This window comes from Neodothiora populina, assembly GCF_041146345.1.
Source record: "Neodothiora populina strain CPC 39397 chromosome Unknown canker_contig_13, whole genome shotgun sequence".
NCBI lineage: Eukaryota > Fungi > Ascomycota > Dothideomycetes > Dothideales > Dothioraceae > Neodothiora > Neodothiora populina.
The window spans coordinates 614,295-636,458 of NW_027191402.1; the positions used below are offsets into that span (position 1 = coordinate 614,295).

Sequence of the window (22,164 nt, forward strand, 5' to 3'; positions counted from 1 at the left end):
GTCTGGCGCATTATTGTACAAGTAGGGAAGCTACGTACTGCTTTAATGCTTTACTCGCACTTACCCTGACAGTTCATGGCAGAGAGGGAAGGTGCCTGTACCTCTGTACTCTACGCGTAGCTTGGGCACAATCTAGCCCTAACCCCAGTCTGACTTCGCGGCCACTAGTCCTTGCCGAAAGCCGGAGTCCACGCCAGGTTCACTGTGGTCCTGGTTCGAGTCCCTTGGCAGGTTTGTTCGCACTTTGCTGCGGACGCCCCAAAGCTGTGACCATGCCCTGCAGCGCTGTGGTGCTCGTGATGCTTCACTCTCGTGCCGTAAATCTACGACGCTACTTGTACAGCATAGTACTGCTTGGTACTCCGTACTGTGCTTGTAAAATTAGCCATACCGTACTTAACATACTACCTGCAGATCTGCCTGGGATAGTGGGGTCCGACTGTGGCATTGGGCAACGCCGTATCAGCACGCAATAAGGTAATTACGGGACTTTGCCTTACAAATACAGTAAAATCAAGGAAAGATATCCATGTGCCCTCTGCTTCACTGCCTTCTTATCGAAATACTGCCGTCCACTCGTCCCATCGAGATCTCCAACAGTCAGCCACACAATCGGGTCCGCACAGCATCATGATGCTGTAGTCTTTTCTGTACCCGTACTTGCATCTCATTGACCGAATAACGATTGTGAAACCTTGCTCACTTCGTGACACCAGGACCGTGAGGCAGAAATCCCAACGCTGCATCTTGCCCACGTTGTGCTCTTATCTGCGTCGCCTTGGGTCATCATGCACGTGAGCGACATAAGGACGTTTGCCAGGATCATTTCAAGGTATGAAGTTCCAGCTTTTCCAGTCGGATCGTCCACGTCGAGCTGATCATCCTTAAGATTGTTGGGCTGGATCTAGTAAGTGCCTGCCGACCTGGCTATTTGCGCACCCTTGGTAGTGCATATCTCCAGTAGACTCACCATTGTCACTCGCGCCAGCACCATATCTTGGTCACTCTCGTTCTATCCTCAGCCCATTCTCAACTGGCACCTGCGCTCTACTGCGGGCTTCAGCTTCGACTTTGCAGCCCTCAATGTCGTAGGTTTCTTTTGCTATACTGTGTCGACGGCGGCCTTTCTCTTCTCGCCCACCATACTTCGCCAGTATGCACAACGCTATCCTCTTGACCCCGTCCCGACTGTCAGGTTCAATGATTTCGTCTTTGCCCTGCATGCCCTGGTGCTTGTTCTTGTCGTCTTCACTCAGTTCTGGCATCGCCTCTGGCGCTTCCACGGCCGCCGTGATCATCTTAGCGCCATCATCATAGGTATCCTCGGCGGCTCAAGTCTAGGTGTCGCTATCGTCGCTATCATTGCGCTAGAGCAGCGCAGTCGGGACGATCCTTACGCTTGGAAGGGAATTGACGTTGTGAGTGCTCTCTGTACTGCCGCATATCTTGCACGCACGAATCGCTTACAGCCGCTCACAGATTTACGCACTGTCGTACGTCAAATTGCTTGTCACTTTCATCAAGTATATGCCGCAAGCACTCCGAAATTATCGGAAGAAGTCTACTGCAGGCTGGGCTATTCACACAATCTACATGGACTTGCTGGGCGGCGTGACCAGTCTTATGCAGCTGATCATTGACAGCAGTCTTCAGTCTGACTGGGCCGATGGCATAAAGGGCAATCCTGTCAAGTTTGGCTTGAGCTTGGTCAGCTTAGCTTTCGATACCATCTTCATGATCCAGCATTATGTGCTATATGCGAAGAACAACGACCAAGTAGACGACGAGCAAGTCGAGGACGGGGAGAGGACAAGCCTTCTGCGCTGAGATCCGTTTTGTCTTGTAGTCGATCTGGGAAAGGGACTGCGATTGCGATTGCGACTGCGGCGACTTAGTAAGAGTTCTCTTATAGCCTCGGTGCCGCTCGCTATATTTGTACCATAAACGCAAAGAAGGCTCAATGCTTGCCACAGATCGTGCGATCACACACGACCAACATATTTCCTACGTGCTGTTTCGCCTACTGTACTCATCACTTCGCTTCGTTTCGCTACGGCGCCGCAGTGGACCTGCCAAGATTACGATACGCCCCAGCAAACAACCCGATGCAATGGTCGATGATGCGATGGAAGCCAATGAGCGACAAGCGCGCTGATCTCTTGGCAACGATATAGCACCTTAGATTCGATATACACCTACCCTGGAATGCCGTACTGATCGAAAGTCTTACTCCATGCTTTTCGGCTTTCCAACCCACTTACCTTAGTCCAGGGCAGACGGACAGATCATCATCCGCCCAAGGTTGTGTTGATACGTAGACTACTTGCACATCATCTCTTGCTACTTGTGGGCGGTGCACTTAAGGTTGATCGTGCAGCAACCTTATACGGTATGCATAACTCGTCATGTGGAGCCCGTTCTCTACCAGTTTCTCCAAAGTCTATCTCATTGAGGCGCACATGTCATGGTCAGTACCATGGGTTGTGCATGGTGACAGAAACCCGATCCAAAAGAGGCTTGCAGAACTGATGACGCCGGATCTTCCATGTGGAACTCGCGGATCACTGCATGCGTCGGTACTTGTGCACCTGTTCTTCCGTGAGTGTTTCTTATTAGACCCTATCCTCTGCCGACCTGGTCGATGTGCAGGACCTGAGGCAACCCAATATATATCGGGTATCCATGCGACATGCACCGGCTCTTTAAGGTTCGCCTGTCAGTCCAGAAAACACGTTGCTCATCCTTCCCTTTCTAATACCACACCCCTACAGAATCGTGCGACGGCAAAAGCGTCGCTGATGGACAAGTCTTCCTCGTCTCGCCATGTGGACACTTCGTCACGCCTTGAGGGACCCCTGCCAGTAACGCGGGTCCCACCCTCTGCCCATGATACACCTGGGAAGACGGCTGGTGAGCCATTGATCCAGGACTTCCAACTTCAGTACTCGAGCCCTCGCAAGGACCGAGTGCGAGAGCGAGCACCTCAGTCCATCCGGATCGAGAAGCCTGTGTATGTAGAGGACCTTGATACAGACGTATTCTCTCAGCACTCTTTAAGTGAAGAGGCCCCTCCACCACCAGACTTTTCTCGAAAGCCGTTGCACCGGCCCGTTAGGTCCGTTCTCACCTCACCTGAATGCCATCCGGCTGCTTCGTCTGGGCTAACGTGACACAGCAGCAGCAGTAGCAGCATCAGGACGGCGCATCGTGTACGTGGGCTTCCATCGCAAGCCGGAACTTCGTCTATGCCCACTACTCCAGATTCCCGTGAAGGGAGTTCCTTCGATTCTGCATTTTCTGCCGAGACAACGGCCAGTTCCATCTCCACGCTTCCCCCCTTGCAGACCAAGGGGTTCTCAGATGAAGCAGGCAGCAGACTTGATCCTTTATTGGAAGAAGATGACCCGCAGAACTTTGATCTCGTCGCTGCCCCGGCAGAGCAGACGACTGGCGTCTATGGACTGGAAGTTCGTGCGGAGCATATGTTCTCGAGCGCACATCTTGAAATGATATTTGCCGATTCTAAGCAACTCCTGAAGTTCACCAACTTTCTCAATAACTATCGAGTCCAGAGCATTCCGGTCCTGATCTATTATCTGGACGCTCTGAAAGCCATGCGCGCTATCAGCTATGCGAATGCGATATCAGAAGCCCTTGAGCCGATACGGGGTCATGGTTTCACAGAGCAAGCGCCGCAGTCTACCCAAAACCTGGCTCTCCAGGAGAAAGCGGAGAGAGCCTTCGAGGTTCTTGTACGGGAGGATCTGCCCGCTTATATAGTCCATGTGTGGATCCAGGTGGTGAGTGTGTCAATTCAACGACGAGTCACCGGCACCCTTGCGCCGCATCTAAGGGAGGCTTCGGAGGGCTTGGCTGAGGTCTTTTGCTTGTCGGACCCGTCAAGGCCTGATAATCCAATCGTTTTTGCATCAGAAGGTCAGTATACTTGAGTGGTCCACTGTTATCCAATTTGAGCTGACGCCGAAACTGCAGAGTTCCATCGTACTACTCAATACGGAATCAACTATGCCATAGGCCGCAATTGTCGATTCCTGCAAGGTCCCCGAACTAACCCCAACTCTGTACGAAGGCTAGCAGAGGCCTGCAAGAATGCCAAAGAGCACAGCGAGGTCTTTGTGAACTAGTGAGGATATCCTATCAAGCAACGTTGCAGTGCAAACTAACATGTCATAGTCGAAGGGATGGATCTCCATTCATGAATTTGCTAATGGTTGCGCCGTTGTTCGACTCGAAAGGAACCCTACGCTACTACGTTGGCGCCCAAGTCGACGTCTCCGGTCTCGCAAAGGATTGCACAGACCTTGATGCATTGGCTAAAGTAGTCGCTCGTGACGAGGATCCGAAATTTGCCGCCGAGGACGACGCAGAAAACCAAAAGGACGAATTTCAGAGCTTGAGCGAGATGTTCAACGTGGCCGAACTTGATACCGTGAGGAATCACGGTGGGCGCATGCACCGGCAAATCGTAGACGAAAGTGATAGAGAGAGTATTGCGTCACATCGGCCGCGCCTTCTTCTACACGACCCCATAACGGACAACTCATTCGATCAGAGCAATGGTACCAGCATCCGCGACAGTGCAAGCCTCCCCGCAGGCCTCAATGGAAGACTAGAGGGCGTGTATCAGCACGTAAGTGACAATAATCCAACTCCTCTAATTCATCGCAACTTGACTAACAATGCCGCAGTACCTCCTAGTGCGCCCCGCACCTTCTCTGCGAATCCTCTTCACATCGCCCTCGCTTCGAGTCCCAGGCATTCTCCAATCCCCCTTCCTGTCCCGCATAGGAGGATCCTCACGAGTACGCGCAGATCTCAGCCAAGCGCTGAGCGAAGGACGCGGGGTGACAGCCAAAGTCCGCTGGCTGACGAAGATCGACTCCGACGGCGACGGCGAGGGCCGCGCACGATGGATCCACGCGACGCCGCTATACGGCCACACGGGCTCCGTAGGTGTATGGATGGTCCTGCTCGTCGACGACCATGACAGTATCGGGTCCAGCGAGGCCCGAAGGCGCTTCAGACCTGCTCCGCCTGTGGCGTCGACGATCGCCGGCAGAGATTTCGATGGGCGAGCGCCGGCACGCGAGAAGAATCGCGATTCGAATAAGATGGATCGATTTCTTCCTCCTCAGCAGCAGCAGTTTTCTCTCGAAGGCCCCGAGTGGCCCATGAGTCCGGACTCGCTAGGCGGATGGCAGGCCGAGAGTAGCTCGACGGCGCAACGTCTACGCGGCAGCGGCGGCGGCGGTCCACCACCACATGTGGTTCATCTGGACAAGAGGCGGACACCGAGCATCAACAGCGGGCGGGGAACAGCGGCCAGTGAGTTGTCGTTCCAGCTGAAGTGAACGGGTGAAAGGGAAAGACTTTTAAAAAGGGTCGACGGTGGGCGGGTTTTTTTCTGTCTTTCAAGTCTGGGTGCTTGAGGTAGGCCCTCCTGCATCGTGCGTCCCTCTTCTTGCTCATGTTATATACCCTTTTTGCCTATCAGCGGTAAGGTAGGTAGATATTAAGTACATCGTGTTGCATTGCGCTGCCCTTCCCTTGTGTGCATGACTTGACTGGCACCAGTGATTCACCGGGTTACTTTGCTTGTATGTCTTGGCCCCCTACACTCATCCCAGACTGGATCCATGTGTCCCAGCTCTCATGTGCAACACTAGACACCATCTGGCCTGACCGGCAGAGTCCTCTATCACGTATACCTTGTGTCGAGACCCATGGGTTTCCCTATGCTGCAGCGGCAGGGATCCACGATGGCCTCCAACGTGCCCAGACATAGTCCTCCTTGAGCATCACCCTCGACTGATTCCATGTAGCCCTTCTACGCCCAGATCGTCGTGGGTATCCATGGTCAACAGACGAAGATACTCTCGTGTCCCGATATGCCACCGCGTCATAACTAGTGTCCTGTGTCCATCCAATACCATCACAGTCGGTGGGAGGTTCGAACGTGACCTCGACCGGGGCGTTGATGGACGATGACCCTGGCCCGTCTTGGTGATCTCCTTGTGCAACGTCTTGCTGTTGTGCAGGGGGTGAGAAGAGGGAGATGCACTCTGTTGGCGTGGGATATGGCTGCGTTCTTTTGAGCTACGCTGAGCTGAGCTGAGCTGGTCGGGTTTCTCTCGGAGCAGGAGAATGTGGCACAGCTCAATCCCGTATGCCATGAACCCCACCCCCCACTCCAGATCGAGTCCCAAAGATTCCCTCGCCCACCGCCCACCATCTCATCAAGAAGAAAAGGAAGACGTCGAGAAAAAAGGAATCACCAAACCTCCCCCGGATCAACCCTAACCTCCTCTCCATTCTCCCTAACCGTCTGCCTCTTGACATCCCTCGACAGCGGCTTGCGCATGTCAAACGCATCACTGCCATCATTGTAATAATCCGTAATGCGTCTGTACACCGAATAGCCCATCTTGCGATACAAATCGATAGCAGCCGTGTTCTCGACTCTGACGAACAAATCCACGAACCAGGCGTTTTCGCGCTCGCCGGCTTGTTCGAGCGCAGAGGAAAGCCGGGTCGCGTGGCCTAGGCGACGGGCCGAGGGCGAGACGGTCAGGCAGGTTATGTGCGCGTGCCAGGGCAGGTAGTTGGGGAATTTGGACGTGTAGATCGAGTGGCCTGGGTCGTAGGGTTCTCGCGGCGCCGGGTAGGGGGAGGATTCGACTTTGCCGAGGACTGTGGACTGGGTGAGTTGTTGGACATCTAGATTGGTTTGTGGTGTGTAGTGGCTTGGTACCAGTGAGGTGATGGGGGTGCTGGGAGTCCCGTCTTGCTACGCTTGTCGCTGCTGCTGTCTTCTGCAGTTGACGGTTTATCTTCGCTTTCTCTACCTTTACGTCCCCATTCCATCCCAAGCCGACTCACCAACCACCAAAAACAGGAAACAGAAAAGAAAGGAGAAAAACTCACTATACCCCTCCACCTCGCCCTCCCTGCCCTCAATAACCATACACAGCTCAGGCCACTTGGAGAAATACTCGAGGTAAAACCCGATATTATACGTTTCCGTGAGGTGGTCCAGGTTGCACGGGTTGAAACTCAAGAGATCCATGGGCGTCATTGGGCGGACGGACGTCATTATTTCTTGGTTTCTTTTATGTTTTTGTCTCTATGTGTGAGTGCTGGATTTGGTACGCTGGTGGGTGCAGTGATGTGCGATGGCGGGCTCCTAGGCCGAGGGCAAAGTCGGATAGGATCGTCTGTCTCTGGATTGCTCCTGTTATATTTCTCCTCTCTTCTTCTTCTTGCGGTCTGAGGTGTGTAGTCTTTCTTGATTGGAGTTGCCAAAGTCCAATATAGCGGTAGTGACGGTGTGCGGAGTCGATTCTTCGCGATTGTGGATGGCAAGGTGTGGTGACTTTCGTAGTTGTCGGTGTTGCTGTATGGAGAGATTATTTGGAGTTGGAGCCGGCGGAAATACACTAGTTCCTGGGAAATGTGTACGGGGCGACCCTGTCTATGTATTTCGACTTCGGCGTCATGGGTCAGCACATCTTCTTTCGAGTCGGTCACTCGTGGCACGGATCGACTCATACAGTATACCGATATCTCTTCTTGTGATTCCTCCATTTGTCTACCCTTGTGTGTTGATGCAAGTAAGCAAAAGGACGACACGTCCTAATCGATCATCTATGCTCATGTGTGGGAGAAAGTACAGTTCAATGTACGTTTGGCAACGTGTAGCTGAAGTTGCCTTCGTTCTGACTATGAACATATCTGTGTTGTGGTATCTAGCTATGCGTTGAAGAAAGAATCTCTAATTGAACGCGACACTCAAAACGCCCGATGCATATATCCCCCATCCCTGCATTCAACAAACCAAAACCCGACCTGACAAAATCATCATGTCAAAGACAAAACGCAATAGAGGAAATGACGATTGCGCCATCCCATGGTGCGAATTGGTCACAATCTCTGTATCCTGCGTCGCCCAACTCATGCTCAAAAGGAGAGCGAATCCACTTCACTCTGTGTAGGGCGATGACTATCCCCCAAAAGATCCTGCATGTTGCCATGTGCCAGATCGTGATCAGCATCGTCCTCTGTCTCTCCAGTCTGACAAGTGATCTTGGTTGTCGGAGCCAATGGAAGTCCAAATACCCAATCATCCGAACCAAACCCGGGACTGGTGGGAGCCTTGGTAGCCTTGTTGCCCTTGCGAAGAGTTGGCGAGTCGAAAGAATAAAGGTTGACATGAGAAACACGATGAAACGGTAGATAGACTGGACTCGTGTCCTTGTCTGGGACGACAGGCTCAGCCCCTCGAATCGCTCCGAGACTTGCTCGCCTGATCGTACTGTTCTTATTGAGAGCCCAGAAACCGTGTGGCCCAGCACGAGCGCAAGCGGCTGGAGACTCCTCACCACGTTTCCCATCTCCACCTATCGAGTGCAGCGCGCTCTCACTCACCGGTCTTCTGCTCGCAGTGAGATACAGTGCAGTCCGCTTGCCTTGCACGTAGTGGTTACTCTTGACCGTGTGCAACTTGACCTGTCCGTCAAACACGGTAGCGATGAGTCCACTTTCACGTCCATTGAGCCAACGCAGGCACCCAGGTCGCAACGTGCGCTGCTTGGGCTGTAGCCTTATCTTCGTCTCTTCATGATGTCGAATTTTCAGCGCCGTATCCGTGGCCATGTTGACTCCCTGTTTGAATGCCTTCCGACCAGTGTGGCGTGCATAGGCCGAGGCACTGCTTACTGTGTTGCCGATCGAGTTGGTGTTCGCTGGAGCACGCAGAGTGATCCCGGGGAACGTCTGGAAACGGGCTCGGACGCTGTTGACGAAGCTAGGCAGCGAGGCGTCCCCCTGTGGAGAGGAGCCGGGCGACGGAATGCCTACGAACGAGGGCGAGAGGGCACCGCCGTTATGCGTCAACGAAGAGCGGGAGCTCGGCAATGGCACTTCGTGCAAGTGAATAGTACCCTTCAGCGTCAGAAGCGCCAACCTCTGCCCGTGAGCTGACCATGCGACCTCGAGTACAACGGATGGCGTCTGTCGAGTGAAGCGAGCTGCCATGGACACATATGGCGACCCAAAATCCGATGTAGAAGAGAAGGGCGCGCAGCTTCTACCATTCGTAATCTGGGAAAGATCCCATATGGTCGACGCATCTCCGACCTGATTTGTTGCGAGCAAGGCCAGTCCGCCAGGAGCGAAGGACATGAAAGAACATCCATCGGGCAGACAGAATGTGCTGATCGGTGTCAGAGCGCCTTTGGCTGGGCTCTCTTCATAGTCCAACATTTTCTTTAGATCGATGATCGACACCGATGCGGGCTCGACAAGTATGGGATGCGGATCGTTGCTCTGTGCGTGGGTTGGCGGAAAAACCGTCGTATCCGTTTGCGGTGGGCTTTGCAAGTTTTGGTGAATGGCATCACTCTGAGTCGGAGAAGAGCGCCTCCAATATGCATTCCATGCCTGCTTGCCTTGCTCGCCCACCCATTGTGCTCCCTTCCTCAACTCTTGCGTTGCCTGTTTGGCTACACGATCGAACAATGTATTGCTGAAAGGTGCATCCACTTCACAAGTCACTGAGGGAGGAGGTGGGGAAACATGGGCCGAAACCCCAGGTGGATCGGGATTGCGAGGCGACAGCAGTGGAGTTCCTTGGGCCGAGATCTGTGCCGAAGACAACAAAGGAGGTCTGATAGCCAACCAACGCGGACTGAGAGCCACGACTGGAATCTTAGTCTCGGCAGTATTGGGAGCTTCACGAGTTGCGGCATTGGCATCGGTGGGCAACACACCCTGCGCATTTGTGGCAGTCCAGAACTTTGCAACGCATCGAAAGGGAAGCGCATCGTCAGAAGCTGGATTGACGTACGCGGCGAATAAAAAAACTTCTCCACTTGCTCCAGCGGTGACAGTGATGAATCGACCCTCGGCCGCGATCCTAAGATTGCCGATCGAAGAAAGTGAAGGATTCGGGGGAGCATCGACTATGGGCGACTTGTAAAGACAGCATATGAGCTCGGAGGTGGCGAGTGAATATATCTCCACCGTCGTCTGAAGTGAAGAGGCGTCAGGAGTAGTCTGGTCAATCCGATCACGCGCGATACCGTCATTAGTCGCGCCGTCCGCAGGTCCATGAAGGACGCACATGACAAGTGGACGTTTCGTGGAAGACGGATCGTATCGTTCCGACCAGGGGAGGATTTTGGCATCAATGACTGCGCCCCTAAGGCCCTCAAGACGTCCGACTACATCGGTCCTTTGGCGCAGCAATCTGTATACGTCAAGGCCACCCGGCGTTCCAACCAAGACAACGTTGACCGCGACGGAGGAGGTCCCGACACCAGCCATCTCAAGAGTATCAAAGCCACAGTAATAGCCCTTGGATCCTGCCGTGATGACATCGGCTTGGACAGGCGATGTGAAATCCATGTCTGGACGTCTCGTGAAATGGCGTTGCGGCATATGAGGAGGCGGGGGGGTGTAGAAAGGAACAGTCCTCGCGGGATGCGAGTTCACCGATGCTTTCCTCTCCTTGGAAGGTAGAGCAGATTGAAACGGCGGACTCATAGAATGAGTTTGGAGGCGGGGAGCGCTTGGAGGCAGGGGTATACCGCCTTGGGGTGATGACGACAGCGAGGGAACATTCTGAAGAACATTGAAAGCCAATGGCAATTGGGTAGGAGATTGGCTCGCATCTCTGTCTTCGCCCACGGCTACTCCGATGAAGGCTGGCGAGAGTGCTTGAGGCGAAAGGCCATGTCGCGCCGCCGTAAGTTGGCCATAGGGACCATTCAGACGGTTTCCATACTGATACCCAGGCTCTCGACCATGCGCTTGTAGTGTGGGAGATGGGAGCTGGGAGTCAGACTCAGTTCTAAGCCCAGGCTCGGCCTCGGATGCCGGCTCGGGCTCGGGCTCAGGTTGGTGTTCGGGCCCAGAGGCGGGAGAAGGGGAAGAGGAAAGCGAGCGCGATGGCGGCGGTGAGGGATCGACGTTTGCCAGGAGCGGAGGACTGGTGCAGACGTCAGTACGTTGGGCTACAGATTTCCATCTGAACAGCAAGAGCGAGGTCAAGACAAAGACAGAACTGACAGCTCTGGCGAGAGCTTTGGCTCCTCCGAAGACGAGTCCTTGTACTCGTCGACGACTTTCTGCTTGCTCCCCTTCTTTTTCCCCTTCTTCTTTGTTGTTTTGAGACTTCTGAGGTCGTCCGGCGTATCCTCTTCGTTAAAAGCTGGATCGTTGACTGATGGCATTCACACGCGCGGGTCTTGACACGAGCGAGCCCTGCGATGACGCAAGGCAGCGGATGAAGAGGGCGGTAAGTCGCCGGAGGCAAACTCGACGAAGCAGCAGAGGTCAGCTTGTTCGAAGATTTCAACGTCTAGTAAAGACTATCACAGATACGGTCGAGTATAAAGGAGGGCAGAGAAGTAAGGCGCGGGGACGGAAAGAGAGAGGCGGTGAAGGTGAAGGTGGGGCGATGTTGATGGTATGCGGGAGGCAGCGACTGTGTCACAGTCAGCGGGACGACGAGGACGATGTGGATGATGTTTCATCTTGGACAACGCAAGACACAGCAGTCTCTGGACCAGACAAAAGAATCACTTACCCGTAACCCAGGCGGGACCGCTCCTTGTGACCCCGCTGGTGTTCTCGCTGCTTCTGGAGGCTCGAGGGGGGTGGATGACGGAGTTATCGGGAGTAACTGCCTCTGGTGAAGGCCGTTTGCAGCACTGGTTGATTATGAGGTATTTTATCTGCAGAAGAATCCCTGTCGACAAGCAAGATGGCTCATCTATCGGACAGTATGTATATGGTGGTCTAATGTTTTAATGTATATCGTAGTGTAGAGTACGAGTGAGGCAGGAACGGGGTTCGATACTCGTCGATATGAGAGCAGGACACAGTCACGCAGCACAGTGTTGTCGATCGTGTGGGGAAGGAGGGGCAAAGGCCAAAGGGCAGCTGCCAGCTTTCGCCCAGCCTCATCATTTGTCCTTTGGCGCACCTCAGACCTGGCAGCGCCGCAGGAACCGGAAGGTGTGCAGCTGCACATCCCACTTGGTGTTACCCACCTGTTACAGTACCTTGCCCTTCGTCACTGTACCGTGCCTACTATACCTTCGTACAAGCGAGGCTCTATCTTGCAGCGCAGCAAGGCACGCAGTATGTGGTGCCCTCTAGTACAGTGTCTTATCTATAGATCCAAATAGGGCGTAGCACTATGCAATCAAGGAGTCCGAGTTCCTTCGTCCACTTCGAACAGAACCCGTACAAGTACGGTCCTCGTACTTCAGCAGCAGTGGTGACCAGTATCTATACTTGCTCTGTATTCACCGAGTCTTAACCACAAGGTCTTTCTCGAGTGAGCATTCGAATCACAAGCCTGATCCCGATGATATATGAGGCTCAGCACACAGCCGTATCGGGATCACGGGTTTGATCATGGACGTCATCTGGGTCTAGCCACATGCAGGTGGGTAAGGTAAGCATGCAATCTCAGTGCAATAACAGACCGATGCTAAGGGGGCCGGCTTGTCTTTAGTGTCTACTAGACAATGATTCCTGGAGATTCAAGTGTGCTGTGCTGTAGACTGACATACAGTATACAGTAAGAGAACGTAGGGAAGAGTAAGGTACCTCAATTACCTCGCTGTGAGTAAGGTATCGGATTAAGCTCCGTACACCTGACACGCCATCCTTCACTAACGCGCGCGTCGTAAAGTGATGTTACTACCTTACCTAGCTCTAACGTCTGTGAAAATAGTAAATGGGGCTCTCGCGAAAGCGCTTGAAAATGCACCAATGAGCAGCATAGTGGGTTTCTTACACACCCCCACACCCGCACTGCGCTAGGTACTGTACGGTGCTGCACTACCTACTGTAGGTAAGGTATCTACTCACATTCAACTCTTCTCTCCTTTGCCAATTTCTGTCCTGCCGTCTACGCGTCACTCAGGCATCCTCGTATTGACCCGCACGCGCTGAGTCGTTAGATGAGCAACATATCAGGTATCGGTTGGAGCATAAGCAGCCAGCTAAAACGACAATTGGCGTTGTCACGAACGTGTCACTACTCGCGATTTCGACTAGCCCGCAAGTCTCGATAGTGCTTCAGCTATTGTCCTGTTATTATGCCCCACTAATACGCAGCGAAGGAAGCACAGATATGTAAAACATACTGGCCGAATTAGTGCGTCAGCGAGCCGTTGGATCAACTGGTTGCAGCAAAATAACATTGGTCCAACAGCTTTTATAGTATGATTTGCCGCTCGTCCCACCACCGCTGAGACTGATCACCGCGCCGCGGCAATGCTGAGTTATCGACTATTGGAACCACCAGGGCTGGAGCGCAACTATAGATCTGGCGCAACGAGCCAGCGACCAATGACCGCAAAGAGTGGCTCCGCAACCACAACGTCATTCAATATGCGAGGATCACGAATCACATCTTACTCTTTACCCCAGGTCCTTCTCGAACGTGAATGGAAGCAACCCTGATCGCATAATCATGTGTTTTTGTATCTACACGCGCCCCCTCTTCGTCCCTGAAAGTCATGTCGCAGCCCACGCACAGCAGGGTCTCGGGACGAGGGGCGTTTGAGAAAGCAGCAGTGTATCTCTCTATCTTCTCTCCCTCGACAATGCATGTGTCCCAGTGTATTCCTCGCATTTAGCCGACGAAAGATGCCAAGGTGTCCGAGAGCGCGACTTGGGTGTATGTGTTAGATGCGAATGCGAATGATCATCGTCAATGTGAAGCTTCTCGAGGCCTTCGACTGCGAAACAAATACTATAAGCTGTGCAATAGGCATAACAGCACCCTGCGAGTAGATAGCTTACCGACCCCAAGCGTGCAAATGAAAGGAATAATTACAGTACCATACCTACCCTACCATTTACCCTTGTGTCTGCTTTTCTCCAGGAATAATCCTGGCCGCGCGGCTTGGCAGCACTATTCCCCCCTCCGATCTCGAGGATGTTGCTTGCGACAATGTGACTGTTGCACTAATCATTGAAGTCGTTACTAGACCGACGAGGCCCATGATATCGCGTCTTTGACCCGCAGCCCCGTTTCATTCTCATTCTCCCATTCTGCCCACATCGCATCCGAATCCGCATCCCAACCTGATCTGTGTGAAAACACACGGCGGCGCATCCAGACATCTGACAGGACAGAGCAAGATCGAGAGACAGCCAGACGGACACAGGCACTCTCGGAGAGTCACAGACGGGGAGACATCATCGTGCTGCCTCTTTCCTTCCATGCAACATCCCCCGTCCGAGTCGCATCTTCTGCCATCGTCATCTTGTCGCACATTCACGCCTCCGTCTACCCTGTTCTTCTTCTTCTACCGCTGTATTTCTCTCACCCCGACCGGCCAACCGCCCGGCCCTTCTCCACCGCAAACCGTCCCTCTCTGTTGAACGTGACCGTTTCCGGCCAAGCCCTGGTACTGGACTGCGTCGTGGTACCTCGACAATTCAGCTGCTGCATTCCTCGAGTCTCCATCATCGAACACATCTCTCGCCCTCTGATTGCCTAGCTGTGCCCTTGCGGCGGCCACACGATTCCTCCAATCCCCCCTCCGGCGACCGAGCCCTGTAGACCCAGGCCCAGTTTATGCGCCGGGTCTGTGACCACCACTAGTGCTGTCGCTGGTTGTGGGCGCATCTTCGCGCAATGCACCAGGCTTGATTGCGCGTACTGTACTCGTCGAGGGAACAATAGGAACAACATATTCAATATCACCTGCGCATGCCGCAGCGCAGCTTCACCGAGCATGGACAACAGCTCCTGTGTAGTCCTCTATCTGGATAGACGAGCAAGAGCGACGGGTTTCCTCACTGCTGAATCACTGGAGCGTGCCGAAAAGGAGGGTTTACATTGTCTTGGAGACGAAGATGCAGCGCACAATATCCATACCATACTATCGGCTTTTGGCCAAGGTAAGCATTCGTCCCTGATGCTTCTGCTGCGTGCTGCTGCTGCTGCTGCTGCTCTTGTCTTGCTACTGCTGGACTCTAGGGAGATCCCTTGACTCCTTGGTGTGCCATGCCATGCCATGTCATGCCCGTCTTGTCTTTTCCCTTTCCCACGCTCTCTCAATTGACCGTGGGCAGCGCACATATGTTCCGATGGCATGTCTTGTCTGGCCAGTGTCGCCAAGCTCGACGAATCGCATAGTCCGACACCCATTGTCGTCCTGCTCGACATCCCCATCGAGGATGAGGTCCGCCGACGAAAATCCTCGTTAGACACTCGTCCACCCTCACCCACCACTACGCGGCGGAACAATGTGGAGAAGAACGAGCCCAACGATCTGTACGGTATGCCTCTGTTGCTTTATATGGCCTCGGAGATCCAGCAGCATGCACGATCGAGGCTTGTGATTCCCATAGCAGTGCCCCAGAGCGGACTAGATGTGAGTCCCGTTGCGCGTTCTTCCAGCCTCATGTTTCGAGCCTTCACTAACCTCCAGTCCAGCCGGTGACCGAGCCGTCACGCACACTCAGATACCTCGATGCTGGCGCCGTCGATGTCGTCCCTTCACCTCTCAATATCGAAAGGGTCAGGGCTCTAGCGGTGCATTCATATAGGCGAGCCAAGGAGGTAGCACGTGAAGCAGCCAGCTCTGCTATTTCAAAACGAAACCGAAAGCGTTCTTGGGTTGGAATCGATGACGAGCGACCCTATGCTTACCTTCGGGAGATCATGGTCTCTGGTTTGTTGAGCGGCATCTGTAACCCTGAGGCCGCTGGAGAGAGCATTGATAACAGGTGCGCCCTTTTTTTCTCCCCTCACCTTCTCCAATCGAGACAACTGACCTATGTCCGCAGTAACTTGAGTATCGAGCCTGACAGGAAACGCGTCATCGAAAGCGCCGTCGGCGTGTGGGCCTTTTCCGCACACGACTTCGACGCCGATGAGCTTCTCTATGCTGCTCTTGTCATGCTCAAACACGCCTTGCAGATGCCTGAGCTCGAGAGATGGCGCATGTCCACTGGTACGTATTCACATGTCTCTTACTTGGCGTCGCACTAATTCGAATCTGCTCAGATGATCTTACGACCTTCCTAATGGCTTGTAGAAAAGCCTATAATGACTTTGTCCTCTACCACAACTTTCGTCACATTGTGGATGTTCTTCAGGCCACTTTCTACTTTCTCCTCAAAATCGGTCTTCTCCCACCTTATCCAGATGGCGAGTACGCCGATCGAACTAATCTTGCACCTGTTGCAACCCTTCTTACACCTTTTGATGCCCTGACACTGCTCGTGTCCGCCATCGGCCACGACGTCGGTCATCCTGGCGTCAACAATGCCTTCCTAGTCGCTTTAAATGCGCCCCTTGCTCAGCTATATAATGACCGCTCCGTCCTGGAGGCCTTTCACTGCGCTGCCTATTCGCAAATCCTTCGGCGCTTTTGGCCCGGGGCATTCGCCGATACGGCAATGCGCAAGCTTATGATCAACTCGATCCTCGCCACGGACATGGGTCTTCACTTCAAATACATGGTGGATATGGGCAATCTCCAGGGCAGACTGGCCGCCAGTGATAACGCGATTGATGGCTGGACGCCCAAAGCACTGGAAGAAACAAGGGACCTTTGCTGCGGTCTCTTGATCAAATGTGCCGACATCAGCAACGTGGTATGTGACTCCAGCCTCCATTCGAGGCTCTTGACGCTAATCGCTTTCAGGCTCGAAAATATGACATTGCCGCACAATGGGCTGCGATACTGACCGATGAATTCTCCAACCAAGGTGCAATGGAAAAGGAACTCGACCTTCCTACCTGTCTCTTCGGAGGTCCTCCAGACAGGGACGACGTGATCAAGATGGCCGAGTCACAGATCGGCTTCATGAACATATTCGCCGGCCCGTTGTTTGAAGGCATGACGCACATACTGCCCGCAATGTCGTTCGGTATCAAGGAGATGGGTGCTAACCGTTTGGTGTGGGAGAGGAAGATTGACGTTGAGAAGTCACGAAGGAGCAAAGACTTGCGCTCTTTCATCAACCAAGAGGCTGGGCCATCGACAGCTACAGCAGCATTGTCTTCTACTGATGACAGTGATCTCGAGCACGAGGTCGAAGGATTGCCCCCTCTATTAGTCGAGCGCGACAATTTTGTCGATCCGTCAAAGTCGCCTCAATCAGAAGACCCTCGGCCTAAGACTCCCATGGACTCGAGCTCTCGAACACATGGCGATGCCCTCACGACTAGTGAACGACGTCTACGTAATCTATCGTTGGCTTCCACCGGGACTTCACGAGGGCATAGGAAGACTTCCCACAGTGGCAGCTTTCACGGACCATTTGGACCTTATGCTCATCAACACAGCGGCTCTCGAAGGTCTTCGAAAGATGCAGCACTGGAGCAACTGGAAACGCTGCAGCTCAACAGCTTCTCACGCTTGGACAGCCCTGGACCGGACGGAGCGCGACGTGGAAGTGCGGATGCCTCGCTTACTACTATATTGGTGCGGAGTCAGACTCCACAGAACAAGCAAGGTGCGACGAGTCCGAATAACACACCTTCCCCAATCAAGCGGTACCCCAGATCCTCCTCGCAGCCTAGCCAGTGCGGCGGTTCGTCATTGCCGTCATTACGCAGCAATGCTACTTCCAACACGATCCTAACGTCAGCAGGACCGCAATCACCCTCCACCAAAGCCTCGTCGATCAACGAGCCCGAACCGCCGGGCAGTGCTGAGGCACCGATGGAGCCGAACCGGGCCCATGCCAGTGATGCTTTCCTTCGTCCACCCACGTCCGGCTCAGACAAGCGACAAACGTTATCGGCGCCCGATATCCTTGCCCTTCATGAGGCCGAACGCGCGGCGATGCAGCCACATGCACTAGGCAAACCCGAGGGTAGCATCGAGGGTGAAGACGGCATGCATCTAGAAGGTCACCGGAATCTGAGGCAGAGTAGGAGTCGCAGCCGATTACGCGGGCTCCGCTTCTGGAGGAAGAGGTGGAAGAGCCCCTCCGGCGCGGCTGATGTAGAGCACGACGACTAGGCTGGAATAATGAAGAAGAGGAGGGTTCACGGGGATTTAGTGTTGACATGGAGTTGAAGGGTATGTCATGATCTGTGTAGGCGTTGGGGATTATACCACGTACCTTTTTTTTGCGCAGACATGAGGGTGGGCAAGGGTCTTATTTCGGTGGATTACCAGGGTCGGCGCATGGTCAAAGGCGGAAAGTGCAAGGACTGTCAAAGGCACGGGGATCATGGGCGATGCAAAGGTGGGAAGGGAATGGGATCAAATGTGGAATCTCTACAAGGTAGTTTACGAGATTCCGACAACACTCATTGTGTGCATGCTGCTTTTCTCCTCTCGCTGTCTCTTTTCGTTACCTTGTGAGTAGACTTCTTTTCACACACATTTCGTACCTGTTTTGATCCTCTCACAACGGCCCCTGACCCCGGTGTTGCAGAGTGTCATGTGATCAGTGAGGTCTCAAGTCTGGTTCACAAGTACCTCGCAAGTGAGAGGGATGCTTAAGATGGATGTGTGACAGTCAATACTGTCCAAGTACCTATACAGTGTCTCGAAAGTGTCTTGCAGTATGAGCACGTAGTAAGGGTTCTGTTTCACTGAGCCGCATTGGCCTGTGCCCGCTATTGGGTGCTGCACAAAGAGTAACCCAAGGTACCCCGTACTGTCACAAGTTGGGCGTCCGGTAATAAAGGTAAATGCACCTTTGCCGCAAAGTACCTTAGCCTGCCGTACCTTAGGGGGGTGGGTAGCCCTTTCTGTCTTGCTACTGCTGCACTTGTACTTGTACCTTGGAACTGGATGACATGAACTTGATTTCACAATATTATTGGTGGCAGGAAACAGTCAAGCTCGAGTACGTGCAATAAACTAAATACCAGATAGCATAAAGAGACGACTGCATACCTTATCTGCTTTGGTCGATGTCCTAACACTGCGGGAGTAAATCGACCACGCCAGACCCGGAAAGCCAAAAGTGGACTGTACCCGCACCGTACCTGCCAGTCGGTGTGTCCACAGTGGTGGAGCTTACTGCACCTTGCCTTGGGTTAAAGCAATAATTACAGCAGTTGCACGCAGGTACACTCCGTACCAAAAACTAATCGCTGTATCAAGCTGGCCACCTGCGTCCAAAGGGAGCCATCTGACATTTGCCAATCCGAACACAACGACACTTCCAAAATGTCATCACCGCCTCTCAGTCCAATCCGGCAATACATCCCCAGCATAGAGTCACAACATGTGAATCGACGACGCCGCTCCTCTTCGTACTCGGACAACCCTTCTCCCAACACTGCCCGTTCGAGTTACTCTGGTCACCGCCTGTCCAATTCCTCACGATACTCCCAGGGCTTGCATGAATTGAATACCCAACTCGACCACATCGACCATAACAATGGAGGAAGCGGCGGCGGCAACCTTGCGGACGAGTTAGAGTTCGCCGACGAGGACGAGGAAGAAGCAGATGCAGACGGAGACATGGACGAGGATGCCGCGGGGGGTGACGATTCGTACCGTGACGAGCAGCACAAGCGAGAAACACAACCCTCTGTACAAGAAGACGGTGCCAGAGACAGCGGCGTCGATGTCGCATTGCGAGGATCAACCCCGCCACATGTACAGTCTTCGCTGTCACGGCCGCAGAGCAAACAACAAGGGCAACGGAACTTCTCAAGACCCATGTCTCGAGACCAGGAGCCAGACTCGCCCACGAGTATCTTTTCCATCGAGATGGAAGACGCGATGAAAGCAATCTCGAAGCTCGCTAATCCTCCTCCCCCTCCTCCTCCTCCCCGGTCCGAGGATGATGTCGTCGCGGCGGCCTTGTCGTCACTGCAGAACCTCTCGTCACAGTCGACTCTAGAAAATCACACGCAGCGCCTGACAACCTCGACCAACAGTCTATCCTCACATCTCATCCAGCAAACAAAGCTTCTTTCCTCTCTGTCTTCGTCGTTATTCGCTCCCTTTGGTCTTGCCACACCACTAGACATGGCAACTATAGGAGAAGTGATTCCGGAGATGCTGCAGCTGCTACAAAACCTGCCAACTCCAGACCCTCGCACCCTACAAGGCCTCGCCAAGTTCGATCGAGAGACGACAGACCTGCTGCGCACGCTAGCCAGCCTGACAGACTCTCTCCAAATGGGCAAACAAGCGACGAGCAGCGCAGCGCGCCACCTACGGAGCACGCACACCATGGTCACGCAGCTCAGACTAGAGAGCGATCTGGCCGAGCAGGCGCAATGGAAGCTGGAAAAGGAAGGTTGGGACAAGAAGCTGGACGAGAGATGGTGCGCTAGGGAATGCAGTGATGTCGTCGGTGGCTTCGAGCAAGTGTGTGAAGGGCTGAGACGCGGGCTCGAAGAGAGCATCACTGTATAAGACTTTGAACGAGACAAAAAAACAAGAGGGACGTAGTAATCCGAAGCCTCGAGTCTCTTTTCTTCATATGTCCGTCTCTGCTGTTTCGTCCATCTATCTCTGTCGTAGTTGTCGCTCTCGTTTCTCTTCAGCGTTTTATTCTGCTGCACCAGCCACCCAGCCCACTAGCCCAGTGTCCGATATACCCTGCTCTCGCTTCCCTCGCCTAGCCAGTCCATTCACCTTCACTATCTTTGTTATCTTCATAGTCGTCGAGATAAGTGAGGATGAATAATGTACCTTAGACAATACAGGGGTGGTCTGCACTTTCACTTTTTGCGCAACACTTTCTCGAAAATGTACTTTAGGTGAGGTACGAGTCCTTTCCATACTGCCACTTTGCTTCCCCTTCCTTCCGGGAGAGAAAGTAGGTACTTTGAAGTGTGAGAAGGGTGTGCTTTCTGCAGTGCTCCTCCCGCTGCTGGTGCTACTGCCGCCACGCTCATACCTTGTTCGCGAATCGCTACTTCCTAATGCGTGGAGTTCTGGTCGCTTTTTCGTACTCCTGGTTCCTTCTCTGTTTGCATGCGGTTGGAGACTGGCAACTCCAGACTTGAGCAATCTAAGCTATTCGCTGGTTCCGATCGCTGCGTCTTCATTTTCTTGTTCTTCTATGCAAGAGAAGAATTAGAGGACTAAAGTGTGCGGGTAAATATGGCAGATGATACTTCGACCTGTGGGGCTCGTCCTGTTGGAGATTATACCACTGGTACTACTACACTTGCTGTCGATGACGGCGTTGAAGCAAGCACTCAAGAGGATCGATGGCCTGGAAGCGAAACATCGGAAGCAGACAGAAGCGAATCAGAATCCGACGAGAACAGCAGCAGCTCCAACGAAGAAGACCAGCAGAAAAAACAACAATCCAAAATCTACCTGGTACAAATGCAAGTGCTGGACAACAGCTCAAGTCCCTGCGTGCCTCCAGCAGCGTTCTATTCACAGCATAGAGCGCAGGCTTACGCGCTTCATATCTTCAGAGACTACTGCAATCAGAACTACGATGATTTCGTCTATAGAGGACCACAGACGGTGGAAGACGGGTCTTCGACTGCTCGGTCTCGCTATTCTGCTCGCCACGGTCAGACTTGCAGGCGATTGGTTGTTGTGGATGTGGTTCGCGTCGCTCTTGTTGATGGACCAGGTGTGAACAGTGAGCTGGACGTGCCTCAGCTCAGCGACAGCGACGGGAGTGAGGATTACAGCGATGTGGACAGCGATTCCGAATCATCGTTTGAGGAAGAGGCCGAACACAAGCTTTGGAGAGGCCCTAGACCGGTGGACTGAAGGTAGAAGGATTTGCGATGGATTCATGTTCTAGTATGGCTCTACGCAGACTGGAAGAAGCAGAGCTGGGTAAAGACGCATCAGTGTCGCAGAGACAGGACAAAAAGAACAAGGAAAATCATTTACGATGGATTAGCAGCATGAAGTGGGTGAAAGAAAAGAAAAGAAAAGAAAAGAAAAGAAAAGAAAAGAAAAGAAAAGAAAAGGGGCCAAGACGTGTATGAGCATCAACATACACACGCCCACACACATACACACTGTTTACCTATATCGTAAGTCGGACTGGACGAGTACTGAAGTGTAGTCGAATATAAGGTGCTGTAACCTGCAGTCCTAGCGCGCCCCAAAGACAGAACTGCAGAAGCAGGCAGGGCCCGGGAAAGGCACTCAGCTGACAGAAAAGGAAGCGGCCAATCAGCGGGTCGGTGTCAGCCGGGCAGAG

At 53.3% G+C, this 22,164-nt stretch overlaps 5 protein-coding genes across 7 annotated transcripts; 3 read left to right on the top strand and 2 right to left on the bottom strand.

Moving 5' to 3' along the window:
- Nucleotides 1–788: 788 nt before the first annotated feature.
- AAFC00_001813 (uncharacterized protein) lies at nucleotides 789–1,827 on the top strand (the record flags this gene model as incomplete). Its single annotated transcript, XM_069341052.1, has 3 exons — nucleotides 789–832; nucleotides 965–1,418; nucleotides 1,480–1,827. 3 exons carry the CDS (start codon nucleotides 789–791, stop codon nucleotides 1,825–1,827), a joined length of 846 nt encoding a protein of 281 aa, XP_069204562.1.
- Nucleotides 1,828–6,292: 4,465 nt separating this feature from the next.
- Nucleotides 6,293–7,114, bottom strand: AAFC00_001814 (uncharacterized protein; the record flags this gene model as incomplete). The annotated part of the gene is made up of 2 exons (XM_069341053.1): nucleotides 6,293–6,711; nucleotides 6,946–7,114. 2 exons carry the CDS (start codon nucleotides 7,112–7,114, stop codon nucleotides 6,293–6,295), a joined length of 588 nt encoding a protein of 195 aa, XP_069204563.1.
- Nucleotides 7,115–7,977: 863 nt separating this feature from the next.
- AAFC00_001815 (uncharacterized protein) lies at nucleotides 7,978–11,252 on the bottom strand (the record flags this gene model as incomplete). Its single annotated transcript, XM_069341054.1, has 2 exons — nucleotides 7,978–11,008; nucleotides 11,089–11,252. 2 exons carry the CDS (start codon nucleotides 11,250–11,252, stop codon nucleotides 7,978–7,980), a joined length of 3,195 nt encoding a protein of 1,064 aa, XP_069204564.1.
- Nucleotides 11,253–14,783: 3,531 nt separating this feature from the next.
- Nucleotides 14,784–18,029, top strand: AAFC00_001816 (uncharacterized protein; the record flags this gene model as incomplete). 3 transcript variants are annotated; one of them, XM_069347711.1, is made up of 7 exons in its annotated part: nucleotides 14,784–14,949; nucleotides 15,124–15,425; nucleotides 15,488–15,780; nucleotides 15,841–16,007; nucleotides 16,061–16,653; nucleotides 16,704–17,595; nucleotides 17,656–18,029. In XM_069347711.1, 7 exons carry the CDS (start codon nucleotides 14,784–14,786, stop codon nucleotides 18,027–18,029), a joined length of 2,787 nt encoding a protein of 928 aa, XP_069204565.1. The 3 variants fall into 3 exon arrangements, with proteins under 3 accessions (XP_069204565.1, XP_069204566.1, XP_069204567.1); XM_069341055.1 differs by having other exon boundaries at nucleotides 16,704–17,517; XM_069341056.1 differs by having other exon boundaries at nucleotides 16,704–18,029.
- A 1,164-nt stretch (nucleotides 18,030–19,193) lies between these two features.
- On the top strand, nucleotides 19,194–20,396 carry AAFC00_001817 (uncharacterized protein; the record flags this gene model as incomplete). The annotated part of the gene is made up of 1 exon (XM_069341057.1): nucleotides 19,194–20,396. One exon carries the CDS (start codon nucleotides 19,194–19,196, stop codon nucleotides 20,394–20,396), a length of 1,203 nt encoding a protein of 400 aa, XP_069204568.1.
- Nucleotides 20,397–22,164: the final 1,768 nt, after the last annotated feature.